The sequence below is a fragment of the Ambystoma mexicanum genome, chromosome 9 (genome assembly GCF_040938575.1).
Source record: "Ambystoma mexicanum isolate Mex_15411 chromosome 9, UKY_AmexF1_1, whole genome shotgun sequence".
NCBI classification, from domain to species: Eukaryota; Metazoa; Chordata; class Amphibia; order Caudata; family Ambystomatidae; genus Ambystoma; species Ambystoma mexicanum.
In genome coordinates, this window is record NC_090931.1 from 1,129,392,072 (window position 1) to 1,129,404,506 (window position 12,435).

The 12,435-nt window shown below is 50.8% G+C and overlaps 1 protein-coding gene across 2 annotated transcripts in view; it reads left to right on the forward strand.

The window, feature by feature from the left end:
- The window catches only part of MMADHC (metabolism of cobalamin associated D), a 193,663-nt gene that overhangs the window by 72,023 nt on the left and 109,205 nt on the right, over nucleotides 1-12,435 (forward strand). For both annotated transcript variants that reach the window (XM_069616494.1, XM_069616495.1), the window contains exon 5: nucleotides 6,270-6,378. In XM_069616494.1, coding sequence (XP_069472595.1) covers nucleotides 6,270-6,378 — 109 coding nt within the window. The remainder of the gene's footprint in view (nucleotides 1-6,269; nucleotides 6,379-12,435) is intronic.

The following is a 12,435-nucleotide window of genomic DNA, read 5'->3' on the forward strand; positions in this document are numbered from 1 at the left end:
GTGGGCACTCGAGCGGAAATATGTTCCTAACATCTCAACATGTTCCAAGGGAACTAAATTCTCTGGAGACACTGTAAGCATACACCCTCTACCAGAAGAACACGAGTGGCAACTCGACAGCGATATCCTAGACAGAATATTCTCACAATGGGGTCACCCGCGCACTAGACTTGTTCGACACAAACCTAAACGCACAATACCCAGACATCGTGTCCAGGTTTCCTACGATACAAGGGGAACACCCTGTGGATGAACTGGTCAAGGAAATTTGCTTACTTTTCCCCCAACACCACTCCTCAGCAAGATGGTGCACAAGATGCACCATGAACAAGTAACTCTGGTCCTGGTTGCTCCTTCATGTGGGTGAGACAGCTTTGGATTCCACACCTGCTCAAACTGGCGATGTGCGACCCAATCAAGCTCCTGTGCCCATACAACATGCTGACACAACACAAAGGGGCATCCCTCCACCCGCGCCCACAGTCTATCAACTTGGCAGCTTAACTCCTGAAGTCATAGAGTTTGGCCACTTAAATCTTCCACACAGGTGTATGGATATCCTTAAAGAGGCACGAAAACCCAACACCAGGCACTGCCATTTTAATAAGTGGAAGAGATTTGTGATATGGTGCACATCACAATCATTAAACCAATAGAATGTTCTCCAGTTAACATTCTACACTACATGCTTTTCTTACTAGACTCTAATCTAATTCTTAATTGTGCATCTGGCGGCCCGTCAGCTTACACCACTTCACAAAACAAGATGTCCTGGTCGAAAGTCCCTGTCATTAAGACATTCATGCAAGGGGTAAAGAGGCTATACCCCCCCCCTGTTTTTCCAACCCCTCCTCCGGGTTGGGATCTCAATGTTGTGCTCTCCAAGCTCATGGGTCCACCCTTTGATCCTATGCACAAGGCCAGCCTAAAACATCTTACTTGCAAAATTGCTTTCCTAGTAGCCATCACCTCCATAAAATGAGTCAATGAGCTACAGGCTTTGTCCGTACAAGACCCTTTTTTCATTATACACAAGGACAAGGTTGTCCTCAAACACATCCTAGGTTCTCATCTAAGTTCATTTCAAAGTTCCATGTAAATCAATACATAGAACTGCCTACCTTCTTTCAAAATCCATCAAACTCAGCCGGTTAGAGGAGCAGGCTTTTAAATCCTCTGTGTTTGCTCCCCATCCGTGGGGTCCCAAGACAAGGCCAAGCACCGCAGGTCCAGCTCCACCGGGGTTGCCGCGCAAGCAGGTCTGGCGATGGGCAGGGGGTGATCAACATCACCATCCGCCTCCATCGCCAGGCAGCGATTGAGCTCCTCCTTGAATAGGAAATCGCCCAACCTGGCTAAGCTGCAGTAGAAGCCCCAGGGGCTGAGGAAAAGACGGCTGACCAGCCCAGGCGGCACAGGAGAAGTCTTCGTCGACAATTGAGCTGGTGGCAGCTGCTCTCACAAAGGCGAAAGGGGCTGACCCCGTGAAGGTAACCCTATTGCACCCAAGGAGTCCCTGAGGAGGGAAGCCTCCACTGTGACTGTGGCAAGGCCGGCTGGCACGCCAGAGAAGAGGATGCTGTCTCTGAGCCCAGCCCGACCCCTCAGGGTCCAAAAGGGAGGGGGGACGAAGAGTAAGTCCTAGGCCAGCCCCAGGCAGTGCCTCAGGCGATGGAAGTTTCCTCCACGGACGACGAGGAACGGGAGTCCCTATACACGGTCCACAAAGACCTTGAGGAGGACGATGGTGACAGCGTGTCTGCATGGGGCCTAGCACTCGGGTCATGCCAGTTCCGCCAAGGGATGTATTCCTGGACATCCTATCGACCCTGCACACTTTGGTGGCAAAAATCCAGAAAAGGATGCCGCAGGGCTCGGTTCCGGCGGCCCCCGACCAGCCTCCGAATAAGAAGAGGAAGCGTCATACAACGCCACCGTTTCAGCCTCCACATCCGCGTCGGGTGCTCTTCCCTCTCCCCCCCCATACCCCCCCCCCACCCTTCTGGTGGACCAGGATACAGGGACGGCCATGACAGATGACAATGACATTGTCATGGCGGGCGGATCTCCGCAGCCGAGAGCGTCCCCACCGGATGAGGTGGGGTTGTTCCATTCCATGGTCGCCAAAGCTTCTGAACTTTTTCAGCTTATGCCCGAGGAGACCAAGGAGGGTTTCCTGTACCAGAGGCGCAAGGCAAAAAGGAAGACCATCCTGGCGGTACCCCTGCTGGACAATGAGTGGGAGGTGGTCTTGGCTCTCTTGAAGAACCCCTGCACGGCCCTGGCCAATCGGGATAAGCTGGAGAAAAAGTACCAGGTGCTGGAGTCTGCACCCAAGTGCCTACGGTCGCAACCATCGCCGGACTTGGTGGTGTCGGCGACTGCGAGGAAAAGGTAGTAAGAGTCCATCGTCATCCTCCGTCCCTCCAGACAGCGAGGGGAACAAGTTGGAACGCCATGGGAAGGAACGTTATCTGCACCGCACTGTCATCCATCAAGGCGGCCAACGCGCTAGCGATCGTGGCCAGGTACGACAAGGAGCTGTGGTACAAACTGGACCCGATTTCTGGAGTTCCTTCCCGAAAACAAGAAGGTGGAGGCAATAGCCCTCTTCCAGGAGAGAGAGGTGGCTTCGGACCATGCCATCACGGTGGCACTGGACATCGCCGACACAGGTTTTGGGCAGATGGGGAACGATGTCTACCTCCATTGTCAAGGCTGGCTGAAGGTCACACATTTCTGCCAGGAGATCCTGGCAAGGGTGCTGGACATGCCTTTCGACGGGGATAACCTTTTTGGGAAGGTTGTCGACAAAACCCTGCAGACCATCGAGGCGGATACGGAGATGGCCCTGCCCTGGAACCGCTCCAGCAACCTTGCTCTTCGTTTCGCTCCTCTGGAGGAAAGTCAAGCAGATCATCGAAGGGTTTCTCCTCGTACCGCCAGCCCTCCAGGTCCACGAATCAGGAGATCTACAGAGGCTGTCTGTCAGCACTGCCGGCGCCCTCAAGGCAAGGCGCCAAAGCGGGACTGAATCGGCCACGAGTGGAAGAAGATCTCCACTGACAAATGGGTGCTGGATGCTCTCTCCCACGGACATACCCTGGAGTTTCAGCACAGGTGTCCGCGGATCCTGCCTGCCGCCTGCTCCGAAGACCCTGAGGCTAAAAACCTCGGGGTCCTCTTGACTCCACACTCCCCTTCTCTCCTCGCATCTCTAAGAAGTCACACTACCAGCTGCACCTCCTCAGAGGTATTCTTACTTTCCTCTCCTTCCCCCAGAAGCTCACTGTCTCCAGAGATCTGGTTCTCTCCAGGCTGGACTACTGCAACATCCTCTTTCTAAATCTGCCTGCTTCTACTCTCCGCACTCTGTAACTCATCCAGAACAGGACTGCAAGACTTGTCCTTGGCCTCAAGCCCAGGGATCGTATCTCTCCACGACTGAAATCTCTGCACTGGCTCCCAGTGGCTGCAAGGATTAAGTTCAAAACCCTCTGCATTGTCCATAAGGCCTTCTGTGGCCTGGGGCCTCAATACCTTCTACTCCCTTTTTCTAAATATCTTCCTTCTCAAGCTCTTCGCTCAGCCGCCTCCAACTCCCTCAGGGTCAGTTGCTTCTCCAAGCAACGAGTTGGTGGTAGATCTCTCTCTTCGGCTGGGGCTTCCCTGCCTCCCTGAAACTTGAGGAGAACCATCTCCGGTTCCGGAAGCACCCCAATATCTTTCTCTTTGCTTCTGCTTTTTCTCCTCCTCTCCCCTGCTGAAACTGAAACTGCACTGGTTACCTGGCCACCCTCTGATCTCTGGCCCAGGTCCCACCCCGCCAGTCGCACACACGCCTGCACTGCATCCCTGGCATCCCCCTCACTTGGGGACTGTTTTCTGTATCCCCACAGTCCCATTCATTACAAGCACTCGCAACCTGATGTCTGCACTTACCCTTGCGCTTGCCACCTGCTGGCCGTACTTTCACTTATTGTTATTTTTTCTATTATCCCATGTACTGCACTGCCCCCCCACACACTTTCCCCCTTCCGATGCATTTGCGTGATCTGAATAGCACCTGGCCTAGTAAGATCGTTGTCTGTCCTCCCTCTGTTCCCCTCCCTTGCCTCGTCGTGCCTTGAAACACTTGTGTATAGGCGCGTTATAAATGCCATATCATATCCATCCGATGGCCTGGCAGGAGCAGCACATGCCTCAACTCTTGGAGGAAGTACGGGCTACGAAAACGGGCAATAGCGCTGGTTCCACAACGACTCTGGGGCTCAGAAGTCGTGTTCTTCCCGAAGCCTTCGTCACCGGCTGAAAGGTCCTTGCACTTTCTGAACGTTGCTTGTGCCCTGAAGTTCTACGTAGCATGCACAGAGTTTTCGTAAGATGTCTCAACTGTTCGTGAACTTTAGTCCTGTGAACCATGGGAAGGCCTTGTCCAAGGCTTCCATCTCCAGGTGGCTCTTCGGCTGCATCATGGAATGTCATCGATTGGCGAACCAACCGATGTCCGGTCGTCCGAGAGCCCACTACACCACAGTGATCGCTGCGACAAATGTGTTCTGGTGTGCCCCTACTGGACATCTGCAGGGCTACTACGTGGAGGTCCACGCACACCTTTACGAGATACTACGGCGTCGACAGGGATTCCAGGGAGGAGCCCAACCTTTTTGTTTGTGGTGAGCCTGTTCCAGAGGTAAGGGTGATTGCTTCTGTTGAGCCTTGCCACCTCCCATGGTTGTGTAATGTTTTACTGCTATGTATTCGTTATTCACGAGCTTGTGAATCCATGCCAGACCCCATGCTGGAGAAGGAACCAGTTACTTACTTGTAACTATTGTTCTCCAGCATGGGTCTGGCATGGATTCACATGCAAACCCTCCCTTCTGCCCCTCTGTGGCTCTTCTTGGTCATACTGCCACTTTACGTGCTTAACAAATCTGAAGATGGCTGCCAGAGAAGGGGTTTATGGAGAGGACTGTCATTGGCTGGGGGCAGTATGAGCCAGAGTACGGTGATTGTTTTAGAGGAGAAATACAGTTTGCAAGTGAAACTTTTTTTTCTTTTAGCGAGGATTCCCGGCCCGACGACAGAGAATATTCATGAGTGTGAATCCATGCCAGACCCATGCTGGAGAACAATAGTTACAGGTAAGTAACTTGTTCCTTACTCCATGTCATATGTGTCCTATGTGATATAACCAGCGCCTTGATGCTTCTGGGTTTAGTGTGCTTAAGAAATGCTAAAAATCAAATACATTTCACAGTTCATGTCTGTGTCACTTAGAGAGCCTGGACTGCCTGTTTGATCGACGGAATGCTCTGCTGTCTTGCAGTCTCTCACTGGCTCTCTCCCAGTATGGTCCCTCGCTCTTTCTCCCTATGGTGAGGCCTTCTGGGTAATGTAGTGCTATGGGACGATAAGAAACAGTGGTCAACATTGTGCACAAAAGGGATGGGGCAAGAAAAGCTGGTACTTAGTTCACTTAACCAGGAACAGGTAGAAGAGAAGGAGACTGGAGCCTTCACAGCTCACCCAACCTGCCTCTCGGATAGGACTCACTCTGGGAAGTCTCGTGGTAGGCCTCCTGCCCCAGGATAAAACAGGCCCTGGTCCCTTCTTGACAGGGGCAAGTCACCTTATGGCTTACATGCCGAGGCTATCGCCCCCGACCCAAACACAGTAGAACCCAAAGGGTGCTTCCATTGTGTACTCATCAAACCCACGTCTTTTCCACTCCTTCCATTCTCACCATCCCAGTTATATTGCTGCCGTCAAGCACTTTTTGCCTTAAGAGCCATGCGCCTCAAGGCCAACATTATTGGTAGAAAGGTGCTGTACAAGACCACTTCCTTACCTAGACTTAAACCTCCTGTATTTTAAAATGTAATATATTATACTGAAAAGGTTTTCTGTCACTAAAACGATTTGGGGTTGTTTTACCGTGACTGAAACGGTTGCGACGGAAATGACCGCATGAGAAATGTACATAATACAAAATTGTTCGTACATTTCCCATGCGGACATCCATAGTAAAACAACCCCAAATCCATACAAACACTAACCCCCGCCCACACCTCCACACCCCCAGATTATCAATCTGGTCTTTGTCTATTTTGCTTGCAGTAATCAAGTTATTTATTTTTCTAAAAGTGGTCTTTTTTAATTTGTATTTATTTATTTATTTTTTTGCACACAGTGAAAATTAAGATCTGTAAAGTTTGATACTTTTCCAACTTTGTGGAACTAAAATGATCTATTTCTACTTTTAGGGCAGCGATGTTCCACTCAAAGAAGAGCAGATTACCAATGTTGCAGCTTACTTTGAGAATGCAAAGGTAGAATGTGCAATACAATCATGCCCAGAACTGTTGCGAAAAGGTACCTTTTTTTTCCATCAAAATTATTTTAATTCTCTAATTTCATTTTAATGCTTAGGTTGAGTTATGCTTTTGGTGACCTCTTTTCTCCAGGCTCATGGAAAGTCTTCAGAAGAGCAGGTTGAGTTCAAAAGCACTTTGGAACATGGCCACCTCCTAATTGTCCATTGAGAGGGAACTCTTGGTGCAGGAAAATCCATCAGCTATTTGATGCAAACCATTTAGGTGGTATATGGTTTACTTCTCTCCACACATCCTCAGGATCTCCCAAAGTCCTTGGATGCCCTGCTATATGTCCAACATTTGCCCATGTCAGGAAAAGTCCTTATTGTCACCCACAGAAAAAATATCTCCTGACTAGTGAGTGTTGCCATGTTTTTGTTAAAATGTTAAGGGAGACGCAGACCCTGACCGCTGTGCCACATCTGCTGAAAACCTCTGTGGTGCGCAAAGCTTATCTTTGACCATGGCACAGAGTCTAACGAAAATCATATGGCAGCAAAGGACAAGTCAATGATTTGGTGTTTGGGTTCCATGTGCAGACACTGAGAAATAACAATCTCAATTCCAGCTCTGCCAGTGTAACCAGTGTCTGATCCAAAGATGGTAGACTAGCTTTATGAGACTTCACGACACAGGCTGGTCTAAGGGCTGAATTCAGTCATTCGAATAAACATAATGCACAATGCATGGTACTAAGTGAAACTAAGGAACAGATCTGGGTAGGAGGAGGCACTTATCACAACAGAGGTGTGAGGGGAAATGACGTATTTACCTGTTTTATGGGCATCGGCCCTCAGAAAAGGTTATTAGCCTTTAAAAAATACACACAGGCTCATAAACAGGATTCTGATGTTTGTTAATCTGCTTAGAATCGCATGCTGTGCATAGTCCGACATCCAGTGGTCACTGCAGAGTATTGCATTTTGTTTTGCGTAGTCGAAAAGGGGACGTCGACAAGGCGTGTCTGTAACACTATCCCTATAGTGATGTGCAGTGTACCCACAACCCCTCACGCGTCGAGGTCCCTCAGATTGTTTTTTTTTTCCGCCCAGTTATTGGTCGCCTTTATGCAGAGCTCCTCGAGAGACATTGCAAAATCATTTCCTCGACCCTTGGTCGTTTATTATTATTAACTATCACATAGATCCCTCCCTCGACGTAGCTGCCAAGCTGTTCTCCGCCGAGCAAGATCTTCGATGGAGGGACGAGCGGAGGAGATCCTTCGACGCTGCCGAACACGTGGCCTGGCCTTGCCAGCCTAACACAGTAGGGAGAGTGGGGTTGTTGGTCATTTCTTTGTTTCACTCTGAGAATGCCTGTCTCTTTCCCCTCCCTCTCTTTCGAGGTCGTAATCACATTTCATGCCCTCAGCTATGGAGAGGACGCCCTTTAGGTTTTACCCGCGTTGCAAGGGCAAGTTTACCTGGAAGGACCAGCATAAACGGTGTAACCGTTGCTTGCCCCTCGATCACAAAGAGGACGGCTGTGCGGCCTGTAAGTTACTTAAACCCAAAACTTTACCGGACCGCAGGGTCAAAAGGTGGGCAGCCTATGCGATGTCTAGGTCTGACTCCTCGCCAGCTGCCGCCGCCGAATGTGATGAGGACAGTGATTACACAGCCTCCGCAACGGAGGTTGTAGACCTCTCGAAGGAGCGTTCCCGCTCCTCGTCATCCGTCCCCGGCCCCGACAATGCCCGGCACACGCCCCACTTATGGGGATGAACACCCCGGCGACAAGGACGAACACAGAAAAACACATAAGCACATACCCCAGGGCACGCATTCGTCGAAGATGAAGGCAGCCATAGCATCAATGGAGGCATCTGGTCCACCGGCGTCTTCCGCCGACCGTAAGGGTCGCAAACCCTCCCCGCCACCGCTTCCGCGACCGGCGACTGGGCTTTCTGTAAATAAGGGCGCTAAACCCAAATTCTCAGGCGACGCGCCTCGCAAGAGTGCGTTCGTTGCCAGTAAAGACTTGGCACTGCCTAGCGTGACGGCGAAAGATCCCTCGACGGAGAAGCTGATCGCCGAAAGCCTCGCGCGTATAGCTTCTAAAGACGGCCAGAGACGGACGGCGGGTGATACGTCGAAAACCGTTCACAAGGCCAAAGAAACGCTGAGGATGCCGGAGGGTAGGCTGGGACAGCTCCCACTGTCGACACAAGACCCTAGCCAGCGAGAAGGTTTCTCAGAAGGAGAAGGGACTCTATCTTCGACGCTATGGGACAGAACTAAGCAACTACAGGGAGAGGAAACTCCCTTTTCACTCCCAGACCGCTCTGGCCTACCTTACTGGACTGTAGAGAGGTTCCAGTCATGTATGGACAAGCTATACATGTTCATGGCCACCCCAGAAAATAGGACACCCAAGAGGCGAAGGGAGGTACTCCAGGAGGGGCCATGGGCTAAATACCCAAAGCTCTTTAACCCCCTACAGGAAGACATGAACTCTTACGACCTCACTGAAGAGAACGCTCACTTTCAGGAAGAGGATGAGTTTGTGAATAATGAAGACCAACCAGAGGAAGAAGGTTTTCATGATGACACTAACATAGGTGAGGAGGGCTACGAGGAGGACCCAGGTGAAGGTGGCTCACAGCCCTGGCAGTCGCCATCAGGGTCTACAGACCCCGACATCATAGACATTTCTTCTCCTCAGACCACACCGGTCAGGAACCCATCTCCAGTAGACCATCAGCCCACCTTCAATGCGCTACTGAGGAAGGCAGCAGCGCATTTTGAAGTTGAAACTGGGGAGGCCACCCCAGATACTGATTTCGTCGAAAGGATTATTAAAGAAAAACCTCCCACTAGTCAAACTATTCCTATCCTCGCCTCGGTTAAGAGACGACTCACCCCATCGCTGTCCACCCCCGCGCTGGTAAGAGGGGTCAATCCAAGAATCGATAAAATTGTTCTCACCTTCTCTGTCAGACCCATTATATATCAGGGGTCACTCAGTCCCGGCCTTCTTAGTGGTGACTAACACAAGGAAGAGGGCTGGGGTTCCACTGTCAACCAGCGAGGCAGCCCCAGATAAAGAAGGGAAAAAGCTTTATGCCTTGGGCAAAAGAATTTCCGCCTCGGCAGCGTTTTCAATTAGGATTGCCAATAATAATACATTGTTGGCAAGCTATGCTGATGCTCAATGGGGAAAGCTTAAGCAGGACATCGAAGAAGCCCCTGAACCTCTAAGAACTCGCTTATTGGCTACAGTTACAGAAGGAGCTCTGGCCAACCAGAGCATCATTAAGAACACTCTTGATGCGGCAGAAACTGCTGGCCGTTCTTTGGTGCAGGGAATTCTGCTGAAGCGTCACATCTGGCTTCGCAATTCCGGTTTCAAGGCAGAAACGCAGGCGTCACTCATTAATAAGCCAATAGAAGAGTCAAATCTCTTTGGAAGGGCAGTGGACGATGCACTGGAAAATGCGAAGAAAGAATTTGACTCCATAAAGACCTTAGACCAAATCTCAAAGCCTCCAAACAGGCGGGGATTTGGGAACAAGCGCTTTTTTCGTGGCCAACGCCAACAGCAGCAGCAGCAACAGCATTACACTGCGGGCAACTGGCCCTCTAATCAGGGTACCGGTAACCAGTATAACCAAAGAGGACAACGCCGTGGCAAGGGCATAGGCCGGGGCTCCAGCCCCAGATGCACCCCGGCAAGTAACAAATGACCCGAAGGTTCGGGTTCCCTCCCATGCGTCTCCGGTTGGGGGCCGGATAACATCGTTCCTATCAGCATGAGAGGGAATAACATCAGACCGGTGGGTATTGTCAACCATAGCCCACGGGTACTGTATAGAGTTCAACGGTCCCCCACCTACAGACCTCCAAGGGGACGACGCCTTTCACCAGAACACCTTGTCATCCTCCTGCAAGAAGTAGAACAGCTGCTACAGAAAGGAGCAATAGAGGTCGTGCCCCAATCTCAGGTAATGGAAGGTATTTATTCAGTGTACTTCCTTGTACCCAAAAAGGACCTAACCATGTGCCCTGTACTAGATCTGCGCCCACCGAAGAAATTTGTAAAACCACAAAAATTTCGTATGGTAACATTACAGGAGGTAATTTCCCTGCTATCTCAGGTGGACTACATGACAACACTAGACATGAAAGATGCATACTTTCACATTTTGATGTTGCCAGCGCACAGAAAATACCTCAGGTTCATGATAGAGGGCAAACACTACCAGTTCAGAGTGCTACCCTTCGGCATAGCGTCTGCACCAAGGGTATTCACGAAGGTACTGGCAGTGGCAGCGGCCCACCTGCGCAGGTTGTCCATACCGGTATACCCTACCCTTACCTCGACGATTGGCTCATAACAGGGGAATCCTACGAGACATGCTTCTCAAACACCCAGAAGACAGTAGACCTTTTATTCCAACTGGCCTTCTCCATCAACGAGAAGAAGTCCAGCTTAGAGCCCAGCCAAATCAAACCATTCCTACGGGCTCTAATTCGAACAAAGGACGGCCTCGTCTTCCCCTCCAATGAGAGGGTCCAAAATATGCTGTTTCAGATCCCTCAATATGTGGCCGGTCGAGAGGTGACGGTACGCAAAGCAATGCGCTTGCTAGGAATGATGGCGTCATGTATTTATTTGGTACCTCACGCGTGCCTGCCCATGCGCCCAATGCAAGAGTGGCTCGACAGCCAGTGGTGTCAGGCCAGCGGACAATGGGACGATCTAGTGGTGGTCTCGCAGGCCTTGGTTCTCTTGCTACGATGGTGGTCGAAGGAAAACCTGGTAATAGGGAAACCATTCACCACCCCTGCAGTGGAAGCCACTCTAACCACAGACGCATCCCTCACAGGATGGGGGGCTCACCTATCCCATCAGACTGCTCACGGAGTTTGGACTCCGAGCGTAGCTTCCAAGCACACAAACTTATTAGCGCTACTTTAGGTGTTCAAGGCTCTAAAACCCTTCCAGACACACCTACAAGGGAAGACGGTGATGGTCCTCACGGACAGCACCACAGCCATGTACTACCTCAACAAGCAAGGGGGCACTCACTCTCTAGGACTGTCCAGGCTGTCCCAGAACATCTGTAAGTGGGCTCTCAGACACATGTTCCTATTGTCACAACATGTACCAGGGGAACTCAATCTGCTAGCAGACGAACTCAGCAGAGACTTCCCTCTGCCCTTAGCGTACGAATGGCGGTTACACAAAGACCTAGTCTTCGACGTCTTTACACAATGGGGCTTCCCAGAAATAGACCTGTTCGCAACTCTGGAGAACTCACAATGCCTAGATTACGCCTCCAGATACCCACAGAACCGCTTCAAGGGGAACGGTCTCTGGATACCATGGTCAGGGAAATTTGTTTACGCTCCCCCCCCCCCGACTCCTCTGCTGAACAAGATAGCGCACAAGATGCACCAGGAACCAGTCACCATGATACTGATAGCCCCGATGTGGGCCCGCCAACCATGGTTTGCGCACCTGATGGAGATGTCCCTGTCCCCACCAGTGAAACTGCCCTGCCCGTACAACTTGCTGTCACAGGACAAGGGCAAGACACTACACCCATGCCCGCAGAACATGAACTTAGCAGCCTGGCTCCTGAGGTCACAGAATTTGGCCATTTACAACTCCCTCAGAGATGCATGGACATTCTCAGAGAAGCAAGAAAACCCAACACTCGCCACTGCTATTCTAGCAAGTGGAAGAGATTCCTCATCTGGTGTAGAGGTAAGAGCATCAACCCAGTCCACTGCTCTCCTACACAAATTGTCCTTTACCTGACCCATTTACTGGACTCAGGTCTAGTGTTCAATTCTATTAAAATCCATCTAGCGGCACTTTCTGCATACACCACCTCTCAACTTAAGGTGTCGTGGTGGAAAGTCCCAGTTATCCAAGCCTTCATGGAGGGGGTAAAGAGAATACACCCTCCGATAGCAAACCCAGCTCCCGGCTGGGACCTTAATGTGGTACTTACCAGGCTCATGGGCTCACCCTTTGTACCCATGCACAAGGCAACTCTTAAGGACCTCATTCTTAAGACTGCTTTCCTTATAGCTATCACCTCCAT